This window comes from Dromaius novaehollandiae, chromosome 2 (assembly GCF_036370855.1).
Source record: "Dromaius novaehollandiae isolate bDroNov1 chromosome 2, bDroNov1.hap1, whole genome shotgun sequence".
Lineage (NCBI taxonomy): Eukaryota > Metazoa > Chordata > Aves > Casuariiformes > Dromaiidae > Dromaius > Dromaius novaehollandiae.
Window position 1 is genome coordinate 104,392,243 of NC_088099.1, and position 15,192 is coordinate 104,407,434.

The following is a 15,192-nucleotide window of genomic DNA, read 5'->3' on the forward strand; positions in this document are numbered from 1 at the left end:
CGGCAAGGGGGCAGCCTTGCCCTGATCACCCCCACCCTCATGGCCGTTCAGCGCAGCCCCCTTCCCTCAGCCCACCCTTCCCGCATGCGCAAGGCACCTCCGCGCACAGAACCACAACCCCCAACGGCCGCAGCAGCGTGAGGCGGGAAAGCCACTCCGCTGCAGCGCTCTGATTGGCGACTGCGGTTGTCACTCAGGGCAGGATGACGCTCCGGCGCCCGTTGCTGAGGGCGGGGTGTGGCTGTTCTTTCTTTGCGTCCCGCCCCCTCCCCGGCGGGCGTTAACGGTTGCCGTAGCAGGGCGGCGCCTTGGTGCTTGTGCTCAAATGGAGAGCGCTGAGGGTAGTGATGTCAAGGAACACCTATTGCTCCAGGATAGGGAGATTTGAGGGGTAGAAGAGGGATCCCTCCATTCTCCCCTTCCATCTGTTTTCTCCTCACTCAGAGAAGAGGGGTTTCTATGAGGGCCTTTTCTGTCCCCAATTGTCCTGTTCCTCTCCCAAGGCCAGAGAAGACAGGACACTGCCTGTGAGAGGAGATGAATGGTCTAGGCACTTAGGTAGAGGAATGGCCACTTTAAAGGGCTCTTATGATCCAGAGCTGTGATTGAAGGCCTGGAGATAAGAGGTGCAGCACCTTGACTGTAACAAACCTTTTCTGTGAAGGGATCACTTAGCCTTTCTCACAGAGACAGTAGAGTTAACTGCATCTGGAACCACCCCATATTTTTCTATAGTGGTACATGAATCTCCTCTCTTCTCTCTCTCACCTGGTGAGGGCTTCTCATTTCATCAGCTTATCACTTCTCCCCCCCATCCCCCATATTGTGCAGTGAATCCTTTCTACCATATCCCTCAGTTATTCACCACAAGTCAGGAGAATTTGTTACATCTCCTTCAGCCGCATGAGGAGAAGTGATGTACGAATATAAATCCATACACGTCCTACATATGTAAATATGTAGGAAGTGTAGAGATTGAGAAGCAATTTAACAGGAGTGAAACTGGATTAAAAAGTTTTCAGTTTTTCCCTCTGAAGCTATTAGTGAAACACGAGATAGGAGCCCCTCTAGATATGGCCGAATTGCAGAATTCAGGACAGTTTCAGTTTGTGTAGCAGGAGAGCAAGCTACCTCTTTCGATTAGTCAGCTGTGAGCTCCGGTCATTTTCTGCCAGAATGCAATGTGGACAGTGACCTCACAGCACAGGTGAGCCTCTGAAAGTGGGCTAAGGGCCCAGGACACTGTAGGGGCTTGTAGGTGTCTTTGTGCAAGAGAGAAGGCACCTGGTTCTGATGCTGGATTGCTTGCGATTAGCCATACTAAAGACCTTAGACTTGAGCAGCTTGATCTGCTCAGGGGATAAAATGAACCAGCATGCTCACACAGTTGAGTTAATCTCTTTGTGTGCTGGCAGTTGCTATGCCTGTCATTCCCCTCGCAGATTTGTTGGTCCTGTGCAAACAACTGGCAGTGGAATGGAAGGAGGGCAACTTGTTGATTCTTGGGGCAGTTGTGGAGCTCCCAATGGGTTGAAGTGGGTATGTAAAGGCTGGCCTGTCTTGAGGAAAGGCTTCTCATCCAGGCATAAGACAGGAGATCTTTTCCCTTGATCTGTTTCAAGCCTGGCACCAGCTTTAGAGCCTTCTGCGGACTCCCATGCCACCTTCACAGCCAGAGGGCAGGCTGTGACTCTGGCTGGTTGTTCTCCTTCACACTTGGGACACAGACACCACTGGGAAAGAGATCTGTCTCAGTGGTGCTGTAGGAGTAACCTATGAGGTCCAGCAGAACGCGAGGCCAAGTGCTGTGGGGAACGAAGGCAGTCGGGCCGCTCCAGAGGTGCCTGTCGCCGAGTAATATGGGCACCTGCCAGGCCAAAGCCCTTGGCCTGGAGACTGGAGCTCTTTCTATGAGCAGTCCTGACCAAAAACGTTGGCAAGGCTGAGTTTATGACGCCTGCCAAGGGTCTAAGGTCAGCGTGATGAAGGCACTCCTTACGGGAGCTGCAGTCCCCAGTGGTGCTCTCCCTGTCCCAATTGCCCCAACTGTGCTGGGAGCTTTTCTCCCTGCCCTGGTTAAAGGCAGAGCTGTAGTTACAGATGCCCACCATGGCTGCTGTTGTCTCCCAGTGCAGGGAGCTGCTCTCAGTGCTGGCATCATGGGCAGAGCTGGAGGCATGGGTCACAACCTGATCCTCTGCATGCCACCAGGGCAGGGACCTTCATTCCCTGCTGACATCTTGAGCAGGGCTGGAGGTGCAAGTCTTGACATGAGCCTCTGCCTCCCCAGTGGGCACAGAGGTGCTCACATCGTCTACCTCCTGGATGCAGCTGGAGGTGCAGCTCTTGTGCCCGTCCTCTACATCCCCACAGGGCAGGGAGCTTCTCTCATTGCTGACACCCTGAACTGTGCTGGAGGTGCGGCTGATGACCTGCACTTCTCCATCCTCACAAGGTATCCCATCTCCTGGGGTGGCAGGAAGCAGCAGGCTGGAGGCGCTGTGGTGCGTGGAGGGGAGAACTCCCACCTCCTGCCCTGAGCCGGGAGCAGCACTTTCACTTCCTGCGGTCAGAGGTGTAGCAGGCATGATCTTGGCTCTGGGCTTCTGGTGCACCCATCCACAGGGGAAGCAGCCGCAGATTATCTGCCACCAGCCACCAGCCTTGGCCGGGTGCTGCTTCCCCACAGCTACACCTGGGACCATCACCCTGTGGGCCTGGAAGGCATTTGAACTGTCAACCACAAAACATGTATGTTGAAACAGCAAAGATATGCAGGTAGACAGCAAGCTCGCAGTGCTGTGACTGTCGCAGTGCTCTGTTGCTTTGTTCTTCTGAAACACAGAGAAAGGAGATCTCCAAGTTAAGTAGAGTGGATAGGATCATAGTTGCATGTTTTAAAGATGTCACACCAAGCAACATCTATGCAAACAAGACCGTCTAGTGGGGCACAGAAAGTGGAAAGAGCTTCAAAGTTTTTTCAGAGAGCATGGGGTGACTTAAAAATATCTGACAGGCAGTGCTACAGACAGAAGAAGTTTGCAACACAAGATCAGTTCATGGGTCAGCGTGTGTTAATTTGGGAAGAAGGAGGAAGCAGGCAGTAACTACAGAGGCCACGGGAAGTCTCGTTTAAGGACAAACAAACCCCAAAGCCTCAGTACACGTTTCTGTGGAAGTCACCATGCTGCCAGTGATCCAAACTATGATTTAGACCTACCTGGAGTTCTTTGAAGCCCTCAGCATCAAAGGAAAAACCTGCTCTGAGAGTTTAGGTCTTTTTTCAGCTGCACTGTGTCCACTGAGATGCAGCTCCTCTCCTCTCTCAGGCTCTCTTTCTTCTCCAACTTTCTGTGAGGCATGCCAGGCGAGCCAGACTGCACATGCTGTGCTTCTCTCTTCTCTCACCTGCCCCAGGCACAGGACCTGTGAAATGTGGCCTTATAAGCAGCCCTCAAGGCCTTGCCCAGCAAAGCCCTCCCAGACCATGGAGCGAGTCCCCCAGCATGCACAGAGCAAGGCAGGCAGGCACCATGTTGACACCAAGGGGCAACCCCACACATGCCCTCCCACCTGCCTTGGCCTCTTTTCTGCCTTTGCCTTCCTTGAGCACCGTTCGGCTCAGCAACTGCCCATTTGGGGTTGGACCCCACTACTTCCAAACACAAGCCGCAGCCTCCCAGAACCAGCTGCCCAGACTCTACTCCTGCTCGCAGTCTTTGCCACTCCAGCCAACAGCTCTGCCCAAATCAAGGGGCAAGCCAGCCAAAAGAGCCTCCAGAGGGCTGTGCACCATGGGAGGAAAGGACAGTCTCCACCCCCAGGCACGTGGCAGTGGCAGTAGCTGATCACTGCTTGGCACCTACTTGGATGTCACTCCAGGACAGGATCCTCTTCAGCTGCCCACGCTGGTGCCTGCTCCACAAAAGCTATCCTTGGTGGTACCCTGGGTGAGGCTGCTGCAGGAAGAGAGGGGCACAGGGTGACTCCCACCTCTCAGTTGGACAGGGAAGGGGCAGGGAAGGGGCAGGAAGCTTCATGGTCTCCAGCTGCACAAGCAGCCTCTGACAGGAGTGACCTCCCCACCCCCAGGGCCTTTCCATCCTGCTCCCTTGGCAATCCCTCCCTGCCCCACTGCCTTGGCATGTGCCAGTCCCTCGGGGACACCAGGGAATCCCATGGCTGCAGTCCCCTTCTCTGCCTGGTGCTGGGGTCCCACACTGGCGGGCTGGGGTTGAGCAGAGCTGGGATGCTCTCCTCCTCGTGGCCTGGCCCTGGCATATCACCAGGACAGAGACAGTGCTGGGCCTGGCCAGAGCCCCTCATTGCCCTCCCTCCAGCTCAGGGCATCTCCTCACCTGTGGTGGTCTCGGTGTTCCTCAGCTCTGGGATGCTGATGTTACTGAGTAGATCATCGGCAGAGATGGAGAGTAAGCTCTGGTCCTCGATCTCTGCCTCCTCCAGAGAAGAGCTGTCCAGAGAGGGTGTCTTGCTGCCCAAGGTGGCCACACGGCTGCTGCTGTGACTGACATCCCTGCGCTTCCCTCTCCAGGGGAAGCAGCTGCAGAGCTTCTGCCACCAGCCACGGGCCTCTGAGTCTTCCTGCACCCACAGCTCCAAGCTGGACCATCGCACCATGGGCCCAAATGATGTCTCTTCCTCCAGCGCTGGTGCTCTCTCCTGCCTTGGAGCACAGAATTGGCATTGCTCCCCAGCAGCCTCCACGCCGACCGGTCCTTGCCATGGGGACACCTTTGCAGATGTCATCCGCCTCCTCCGCCTCATCCTCTGCATCCTGCAACAGAGGGAAGCGGTCCTGAGCCTATGTTCAGCGCTGCCTCTCCCTAAAAGCCTCTCTCCTCTCTTGCCCTAGGCACACCAAAGCACCACTTCCCTTTTCTGTCAAAAGCCACCAACCAAAGAAGGGGAACACATCTAGTAACCCATGTGCATCTCCACCTCACACAGGGAAAAGAGATTCTTCCCACCCCTTCTCAGCTTGTGGGACCAGTGCGACTTCTCCCCACCTTCCCTCGGGCCTGTCCTCCTGCAGAAGCATTTCTTGCTGCCGGGCTGTGCCTAGGCTCCCAAGTCAGCCTGCTCCCAAGACTGCAGCCCTACCATGGACTCGCTAAGTAGCTGCCCTCCTCCTCCTGGCCTTTCTCTGTCCCTGGCAGAAGCTTCTTAGAAATGCAAACTCTACCACTCCATTCTTTGGAAAGGTAGAGAGAAATGTCCAAGAACAAAATGCAGTTTTCTTAACAATACTTACATTTCAGCTCCCTTGCCTGATGCTTTCCTGACAAAGGCTATCCTTCGTGGCATCCTGGGGGAGGCTGCTGTGGGAAGAGTGGGGCAGAGGGTGACTGCCACATCTCAGTAGGGCAGGGAAGGAGCAGGAGGCTTTCTGGTCCCCAGCTACACAAGCAGCCCCCACCAAGAGGGACCTCTTCATCCCCAGGACCTCTCCATCATGCTCCCTTAGCAACCCCACCCTGCCCCACTGCTCTGGCACGTGCTGGTCCCATGGGGACACCAGAGGCGCTTGTGGCTGTGGCCCCCTTCTAAACCCAGCGCTAGGGCCCCACGCTGGTGGGCTGGGGCTGAGCCGGGCTGGGACACTCCCCTCCCTGCGACCTGGCCCTGCTATGTCGCTGAAACAGGGACAGCCCTGGCCCCGGCCACAGCCCCTCATTGCCCTCCAGCTCAGGGCATCCCCTCACCTGTGGTGGCCTTGCTGTCCTCCAGCTCCGAGATGTCAAGGTTGCTGGCTGGATCTTCAGCAAAGACGGAGACATTGCTCATCTGCTTGATCTCCAGAGAGCATGGCTCACTGCGGCTGACATCCCTGTGCTGCCCACGGCTGGGGAAGCAGCTGCAGAGCGCCTGCCACCAGCCACGGGCCTTGGATCCGTCCTGTGACTGCAGCCCCATGATGGACGATCCCCGCGAGCAGCCAGATGGTGACACTTCCTTGAGGGCTGGTGCTCCCTGCTGCTTCTCAGCAAGCAACCAGGGTTGCCCCCCCAGCAGCCTCCACACCAACCGGCCCTTGCCGTGGGGACACCTTTGCGGACGTCATCCGCCTCTCCTGCCTCATCCTCTGCATCCTGCAATGGAGGGAAGTTATGTGCATAGGTTTCTGAGCCTGGGCTGAGCATCGCCTCTCCCTAAAAGCCCCTCTCTTCTCTTCCCCCAGGCACACCAGGAGTGCCACCTCCCTTTTCCCTCCAAAGGCACCAAAGAAGGGGAATGTGTCAAGTTACCCACACGCATCCCCACCTCCTGCAGGAAAAAGAGACTCTTCCCATTGCTTTTTAGCTTGTGGGACCAGTGCGACTTCTCCCCATCCTCCCTCAGGCCTGTCCACCTGCAGGAGCTCTTCTCGCTGCCTGGCTGTGCCCAGGCTCCCAGGTCAGCCCAGGCCCATGGCTGCAGCCTGTTCACAAACACCCACTTGCAGTTCCCTGTGCCCTTTTCCAAACCCCAAGTGCAGGACTGACTCCTCATCTCCTCCAAAGTCCCTCTGGCCATCCCATGTCCTTTGGAGCATTCAAGCACCCACCACCCCGACCCTGTCTCCCTGCAGCCCTCTTCGTCAGCATGGGGCAGAGGAGGAATGAAGCTGCTCTTACACCCTCAGGCTAACTGCCTGTCGCTCCTCTCCGGACGCTTGCCCAAAGGACACGGCTCCTGCTTGGCCTCACGCCTGGACACAGGGACTCCTGTGCTGAGGCCCCCGGTGCCAAAGGCCCCGCTGGGAATATCCCGTGAGGGCCGGAGCACTCTGGGCTGGGCCCAGGGTGGGTGCTGCCCGCAGTCCCTTCCTGTGCAGGCTGGAGGTGAGAGCCCCAGTCGTGCCTGCCGAAAAGGCCGGCTCGCTCTCGTGCGCCCGCACTCGCCAAGGACCGGCAGCCCAGTGGAGCCCGGCTGCCACTGCCTGGCATACGCCCGGCCCCTCCTGTTGTGTGCAGGGACTCACCCAACAATAGGGGTCGGGGCCACAGCCACGCCCAGGCCCTCCTCCCCCACTGCCCCAGCCACACCTCCAGCCCCCCAGGGCCCTGCGAGGCCCTTGCAGCAGCCGTCCTCCTTCTTCTGGCTTCACGGGGGGTGTCGTGCCTGCTGGGTCAGCTCAGAGGGGACCCACCAGAGAGTCCCCACGCGCCCTCTGACCCTCATCCCTCCGAACTGCTCCCGACAGGGCTGAGAGACAGGGAAGGGGAAGCAGCTGGGCATCGTGGCAGCTCATCCTCCCCTTCCCACTGCCCCAGCACATCCAGCCCCGCACTGACACAGATGCAGAGGGTCTCAGCCCCCGACAGGTCTTCCCCAGGGCAGGGAAGCCCTCCCAGTTCCTCCGGGCTTCAGGCCTGCACTCCCTCCTGGAGCAAGGTCCCTCAGTCCTGTTGCCCGCAGCTGTGCCGGAGCCTCTCCAGATAGAGGGACTCCCAGAGCCTGGGGCTCACGAACACATGGGCACACAGAGCCCACAGAGGTGGCCAGCACTGTCCTGTCACAGGGTGGCTCTGCTGCCATCCCCCTCTGTCAGGAGCACACCTCCATCCCATCCCAGATGGCCCTCCTCCCTCCTCCAAGGGGGCTGTTGCGATGCCATCGAGTTGGCCCAATCCCATCGCACTCTCCTGCTACAGCTTTCACGCAGCCACCCTTTCCAGCATCGGGTCATGGTGAGGGGGAAGAGCACTTGCAGCCTCTCCCTGCCACCTGGCTCTCTCTCCTCTGCCCATGCTCAGGCACCCCAACCCAAGGATGCGACTCCAGCCTGTGACCGCAACCACCTCCTGGGCTTTCCTCTGCACCGGGGCTCTCTGTTAAGGTGCAAAGAGCCCCACAGGGAAAAACTCGTGTTGGCTGGAGTCACAAGCTGGCTCCTGGGCTCAGTCAGGACTTTGGCAGACCCCTCCTATGTACAAAGACTTGGGCCCCCGTTACTATTGGCAGGATTTGGGTTGGGTTTGGTTTTCTGCCTGGTGGGGTTATAAATTAGTGACCAAAAGGGTGTGTGAACTCACAGTGGACACAGTCTTGTGTCTCTACAGAGTTCACAGGAACTCCCGGTCTTGTCTGTAAAGGAGGTTCGGACATGACGATGGGCAGTTGGGAAAATAGCCATTTCAGCTCAGCCATTTCCCCCAAAGGCTCTCCTCAAAAACTGCTGGCTGCAGGGCTCTAGAAGCTTAATGCTTGCTATCAGATGAAAGCTTGGTTCTGCCAGAAGTTAGTGTCAGTACCTGCACCAAAGGGATGAGGAAACTGCTGAAGAGAAAGGAAGTGATCTACTTCTGGTCACAGAGGCGGAGTGAGAGAGGAGAGGGAACCCCAGCAAGAGAAATGAGGAGTCTGGTCTCTCTGTCTTCTCCTGGACAACACTTCCCCCTGTACAAGGATGACTCCCGACTGTCCACGCATACCCAGTGGTGATCATAACATCCCCTTTCACTTCTTCCCAGTGGCTGCAGTAAGGGTAGAGCGTGAGACCGGTACTACTGCCCCAAGGTGCCCTTTTGTGGTGAGGAACAAATGAGCACCACCTGAGTGACTCCTGATATGCCAGGAGGGAAGGCTGCATGCTGCAAGGAGCACTTTCTGCAGAAGCTATTGAGATGAGGCTGAAGAAGGGATGGGAGGAAAAGAAAAGGCCTGGAGGGCACAAGAATCCAGGAAAGAAAGCCCTCCTAAGTGCCAGGGAGCTCTGAAGTAGCCATTTGTACCAGATGCGCTTTCTTTCTATTCCTGTCTTGAAAAACATCATAAAATATTCTTGTTCATGAGTGGACAAATTCAACCACTGTGTATATTCTTCTAGGAGAGGCCATGAGAAACAGATTTGCTGAGTGTTTTGGCCCTGGCTTGTGCGCCACCCATCTTAGGTCAAAACCTCTGTACAGTTGCTGCCTTACCACCATTTAAGTCCACGAGGCTGGTAACTTGCCAGTTTGATGGGAAATCACTATTCTGTCTCCTCTTCGCTTCTTTCTTTTCCCCCCGAAGGATAGCCAATCCGCACCTATAATAAATCTTTCCTCCTTGCCCCATTATTTTCTTGCATTTGTGATCTGCCATGACTGGCCACTTTTCAAAGATCAACTCCACTGCTGATTTCTTGGGGCAAAATGGGGAACCCCATAAGCTAGTATAAGCTGGTCCCTCTGCCATACTAGTTCTGTAGATTTTAAGGCCAGAGGAGGTTGCTGGCTCATTTCAGTGGACCTCCTCTACACCACCAGCTTTTCCAGTTCATCCAGTTAATCTTGTACTGAGGCCTACAGCCTTGCCTTTCACTGTCTCAGTCTTTTGACTGAATCACTCTGCTACCAGAGAATGATGTCTGTTATGTTTCTCTTGTAGTGAGGATCTAACAAGAAAATCGGGACATTTCTAAGTCCAAGCAGTAAGACAACACAATAACTTCTGAGGAACGCAAAAAAGAAATGTCACTGTGGCAAATACTGAGACACCCCAGGTTCAACAGAAAGAGAAGTATGGGTTTAAGCATGCATTAACATGCATAAACACTCCAGTACCTGGGGGGGGACGACACACCCTTCACACTAATTTCTGCTGAAGGCTCCAATTCTGGATGGCCATTTGTATCAGTGACTTACGCTAAGTAGCTTTAAAGCTAACCCAAATTTGCTGGCATTTGTGATGATCCCACTTTCATTCTGCTTTTATTAATATGGCAGCTGCTCTATCAAACAGCAGAAATCCATTCAGACTACACCATTACTAAACCATTAGCTTTTTGACATCAGCCAGAAGTTAAAGAACACTTACTGCTTGTTCTAGAGCCAAAGGAAGAATGGCCCAAAAGATCTGCTGGTAGTATTTATCAGTTTGACTGAAGTAAGAGGTGTTGTCCTTCATAGGCACAGCTTGGCATAATGATTCTTTGGGCATAAAAACTTACAGCACAGGAATTCTTCCTTTGTAGAATTTGCACACTAAAATTATGTCAATACTTGTAAATCAAGCAGTGGAAGGAACACTCTCGGGGCATTGGGACATGACCACCTATGCTACCGTGTTCCCCAGCACAACTTTGGCACTGTGAAATAGCTCTCTGTCAAATGATTCCTGAGCATGCCATAATGTTTTGGAGCTTTAAAGAATTTGTCCTCCTGGAAGCAGGGTGCTGCATCCCAGGTAATTTAGTTCCCAGGAGCATTCCTAGGTTCATTTAATTTACTGGTGTAAATGCAGCTTAAGACATTTAGCAATTTTTAAGTTCCTAGCCCCAGCACGAGTAAGATATGGAATAAAACACTTCCCCTCCTTCCCCAAGGTTATATATTCCCAAGTTTTTACTAGGGATTGCATAGTGATTGAATTTTCTTTTCACCATTTCATAAAACAGACCAGAGATTTATCATGCCAAATCTTCTCCAATAAGCAATGTCAAATCTAACGCAAGATTAATTGAACAGTATCCTGTGAACGAAAAGTATTTTTGTTAATTATGCCCTTGCTTCCTTAGCCAAAAATCGTTTTTGCTTTTGTTCATACTAATGTTCTGCACAGTTCTAGACCTTTCGAGACTTAATAAACACCGTAAAGAGTTTTTAAAATAATATCCTATCCTACAGCAATCTGGGCTAGTATTCTTGTAAGCATTGGCACTTAGACAAAATTAAGAGTTAATTTTGCTTTCCGCCCAAGGCTTTCAAACAGTGAAGCCTGTCTTTGACATATTCTTATGGCTATGTTAGCTTTGCTGAAATGACAGGCTTTTGTTCAGAACTGAACCGAACAAGGGTACCAGCATGTTTCAAGACAGAAGTCTAAAAATGTTGTATAAAAGAAATACACATTCTCCTTGAATCAGTATTATTATGTCACTATGGAATTGTGTTGTTGTTGTCATCTTAGTACAATCATTTTAATCAACATGAAAATGCCTATTTTCTTTTATCCCCTGGAAGACCTAATTATCTTGACATAAATATTTTGAGTTACTGGAGGTCTTCGCTGAAAACTGCTTGGCAGAAAAATCTGTTCCAAAAAGGAAGAGTCCATGCAAAACGGGGAAGCTCCAGAAAGTCTGTTCAGAATTATTACTTCCTATGGAAAGTCTTCAGGAAAAAATACCCTCCTTTTCCACCAGTTCTCAGTCAACCTGCTCCTCATTCATTTGCATCAGACTAGTAAGGAGATCCAGTCTTCGGCAGCCAAAGAGGGCTTTGGCAAGTTTTCCAACTGTGGCGCCTTTGGAGCCTTCCCTCATTACCCACTTAAGCAGCATTTGGTATACTTTTTCTTTCAGTCCGTCTCGTTCATAGTCATGGTCAATTTCATCAATCTCTGGATCACAAAAGCCCAGTTTACGAGCACAGTGTTTCCACTGTTTAGCCAACTTTTCTCTCACTAGATTCAGATGCTTCTCAGAGAGGACAGTATTATTGTCTGCAAAAAGAAAAAAAAGTGTAAGAAAATAGCATTGTTTAAGATTCCTTCTACTCCCCTCACTATCTCCGTGTTTCTTCCCAAACTATGTATTGGTAATAACGGGAGGCAGAATTTTCGGGATACAATCAAAAGTGGGCAGTGTTACCAAATACTTGCAGAACAGGCACTCATTGTCAGGACACATGTATTTGCAAATCAGGTGCTGATCTTGCTTTTTGATCTGAGACTACCACAGTTTGTCATTTAAACATCTGCAAAATTGAGAAGCTCCTTCAGAGTACTTATAAAGCTTGACTGATGTCTCTATGATGCCTTCTGTGCTCTTGGACACTGTTAATCTGTTTACTTAGGAATACACAGGGATAATTTAACCCAGTCCTGATCAATGAAAGTGTATTAAATTTCAAAATCTTCCAATTTTTACCAAACTGAAATATTAAAACTACAGGTCAGGTGAGGGTCACTGATCCAGACCTTGTTTCCATTGATTTTACTGTCGTTATTGCTCTGGTTCTTGATGCCTATACATCCATACATGCATTTGGTCTCACATGACATCATGAAACTACTGGACAAATGAGGTCCCCAGTTAGTATTATAGAACAGTATTAGCACAAACTATTACTTGCTTTATTCAGGGTTGAGTATTATGCTACACAGTAGAAAAGGACCCAAGCAGTTATTTTTCAGGTATTGGAGGGAGAAAGCTGTTCTGCTTTCACACATTCCAAAATAAATGATTCTCAGAGGTACACTATAAGGGGAGAATACTCCAAAAATAGGCAGATGTGCCTCTTACCAAATATACCCATTCCTTCATAATATGAATAAGATGTTTCTGCGACGACAGAAGAAGTGCTAACGTGCTGATTCTGCTCTTCAATCTTCATGTGATTGTAGGATCCGATTTGAATTCCAGTACTGTTACTTATGTTGTATTTGATAGAATCTTCTGTATAAGGGAAATCAACACAAATTTATCAACAACTGCATATGGTTCCAAATGTCAAGTAACATGTGAAGGGTAAGGAGGAAGGTTCTGTTTATCACAGAAGTGATTAAAAGCTTTTATTGCATTTGAAGTAGAAAAGTCCAGGTTTATGCTTATGATTTCAAAGTTCTGTGAGACTAATGAAAATCATTTTTGGTTGCTCCTAAGTTTTCCATACTCCATGTTCTACTATGGTGTCTTGCCGGCATTGCTTTCTTTCACAAAATATCTCATTCCTGCTATATAGAAATATAGTGCTTGGTTTTATCTATTTGCACAGTAAATCAAGTCTTTGTTTCAACAACCTTTTTGAAGATTTTTTTGCCCACTCTGCTTTTTTGGTTCTAAAGACAAGGCTAGAACATTTTCTAAGATTCCTCACAAAATACACCTGCACATTTATTTGAGGGCCTGTAGCCTCGGCACAACAGAAGTCAACATGTACATGCAACAATGGGTTAACAAATGCACAGCTAAATTGTGTGCACCTTCAGGAGCTTGCACCTGTAGTCCACTTGCAGGTGATTACCTAATCTGGTGTCTTTTGCTTGCGGTTGTCCAGTTTGCACACTGAAGGAAATTAAATGTCTAGAATTTGTCCTGTTAGGTGACATTAGTTTTTTATTCTCTTGATAACGTTTGCCAAACTCTACTTGCAATACTTACAATAATTGTCTGTTAAATGTTCTAATGCTAGTCTAAATGGCAAATATCACAAGGTGTATCTATATTTGAAGTACAGGCACTTCAAATGATAGACCCCGTTCCGTATTTAGTCACACAAAAGGATGGGGTTAGATGCACAAAGACCCCTGTTATGCATTTCATTCCTAAGCCTGTACCCCTGGCTTGCCTGTTACATCTGAGTCATCATTACATGACTGTAAGGGGCATATTGTCAAGAGCACAGAAATCTGCTGTTGCAAGTTTTCTTTGCTTACACTCACAACTGTGAGCACAAACTGGACAATGAAGCCTTGAAAGGGTTAACAAAAGAGTTCAGGGTGGCCCAAGCAACGCAGCTTGACAGGAGCATATCTTAACACCTCCCAGAGGACAGGGCAGAACTTCAGGGGTTTCAGGCAGCTGAACTGTAGAGATCTGTGCCTCAAGGAAGGCTGATCAGCATGAAGGCTGCAGGTAGAAGTTTGTATTACAAGTCCAGAGCAAGAGATGGCCCTTAGGAGGGGTGTCCCACATGCAGGTGTGGTTCAGGAGCTGGGTTTAGTCACCGCAGCTTAACAGTTCTAAGAAAGTGAGCGGGTCCAAGTTCCAGGAGATAGGACAATGCCTTCCTTTTTTTAAAAAGCTACCTTATGTCAGAGAGGATAAAGTTCTTGATCCACCAAACACACATTCAGCTGTGAATACAGGTCCTGCTAGAGATAGAAATTAATTCTAGATACTGGTATTGCTAAATTCTGCTATGCTTAGAGATATGAAGCATTCACATCAAGTATTTCAAGGTCCTGAAGATAATTGCTTTCCTGCTCAAGATGCAATGCATGTCCTGTTGGCTACCAGGACAGATAAGGCTACGGCACTTGCCTGTGTTTATTCTGGGTAACTGAGGTGCATTAGGATAATATGTAAAAGTTCCCCTCGTGAAAGAAGTGGAATCCTTGTTACCTAAATAAAGAGAAAAAACAAAAATGCTGACAGCATTACGGAATAAAAAAAAGCAAACATACTTAAAAGTGACTGCAAATATTCTAATAGTATGAGTATACACTTTCTGCTACTATACGCAAAAAGACAGGAAGCTTTTTAATTAACAGAACTTTAGTTAAAGTAACTACCATCACCATGATTTGGTTAGTGACTAACTGTAAGGTAACCACCTGTGGCCCAGGGAGGAAGATGGTGTTCCACATGGGTGCATGAATACCTGGCCAGTAGATGGCTGCACAGGATCAGAGCATAGCTACGGACTGAGGTGCCCCGTATCAGGTATTCATATTTGAGAATTCCAAACCAAGAAGGCTCCCCAAAAAGCTGCTGCTGCTTCCAGCTGACAGTGATTGTGGTTTATACTAGCACATTAGTCGTGACTTGCTGTAGCTAAGAAATGGGAAACCACTGCACCTTCTGTTCGGGACAGTTGTATCTGGCAGAGATATAACTTTCTCCTCAGGGTAGTAATTTCTTAATATGCCCTCAGACGAGCTCTGGCAATTCACGCTGGGGCAATGAAAGTGGGTAGGTTACAGTCACCCAGCAAGTCAACGGAAGAGCCACTGTGCAGGTCTTCTGAATCTCAAACTGACATCTCCTGTACTATTGTGTGCTGCCTCCCTATAATAACTTCCTTCTTTTTTTCTTTTAATCAAAGGATTTTATTTTATTAGTGATGTTCTAATCCTTTCCTTCTGACATGACAGCTCTCAGATTTACATTGGTAAGTAAACTCACGTAAACAACTAATCACAGCCCCTGCATACATAATTTAACAGAATGGCATCTTTGTGGCATTATGCCTGCTAACAAGCCAGGCATTCTTGATCTCCTTGTGAGAAGCTCTGGAAGGAATGGAATGCCACGCTAAAAATATCCAGTATCTAGGAGAAGCAGACTAACATATCTTATACTACATCCAGTTCCTAAAAGGTACATCATAAATGCCTCTGGTTACTGACCATTTATTTTTACTTTTTGCTAAACTCCCAGTATTCTATTCTTGCTGTGCTTCCGTACGTTTCTATTCCATAGTTCACTAACAAATACTGAGAGAAGCTCCCCAATAGCACTGGACAGAGCTCTCTAGAGAAATC

General features: G+C 50.0%; 1 protein-coding gene across 3 annotated transcripts in view; it reads right to left on the minus strand.

The window, feature by feature from the left end:
• Positions 1 to 10,368: 10,368 nt before the first annotated feature.
• The window catches only part of RIPK1 (receptor interacting serine/threonine kinase 1), a 34,307-nt gene continuing 29,483 nt past the window's right edge, over positions 10,369 to 15,192 (minus strand). For all 3 annotated transcript variants that reach the window (XM_064507097.1, XM_026114878.2, XM_026114879.2), the window contains exons 10-12: positions 13,970 to 14,050; positions 12,230 to 12,382; positions 10,369 to 11,427 (exon numbers count right to left, since the gene is read on the minus strand). In XM_064507097.1, coding sequence (XP_064363167.1) covers positions 11,132 to 11,427; positions 12,230 to 12,382; positions 13,970 to 14,050 — 530 coding nt within the window. In that variant the 3' untranslated portion in view covers positions 10,369 to 11,131. The remainder of the gene's footprint in view (positions 11,428 to 12,229; positions 12,383 to 13,969; positions 14,051 to 15,192) is intronic.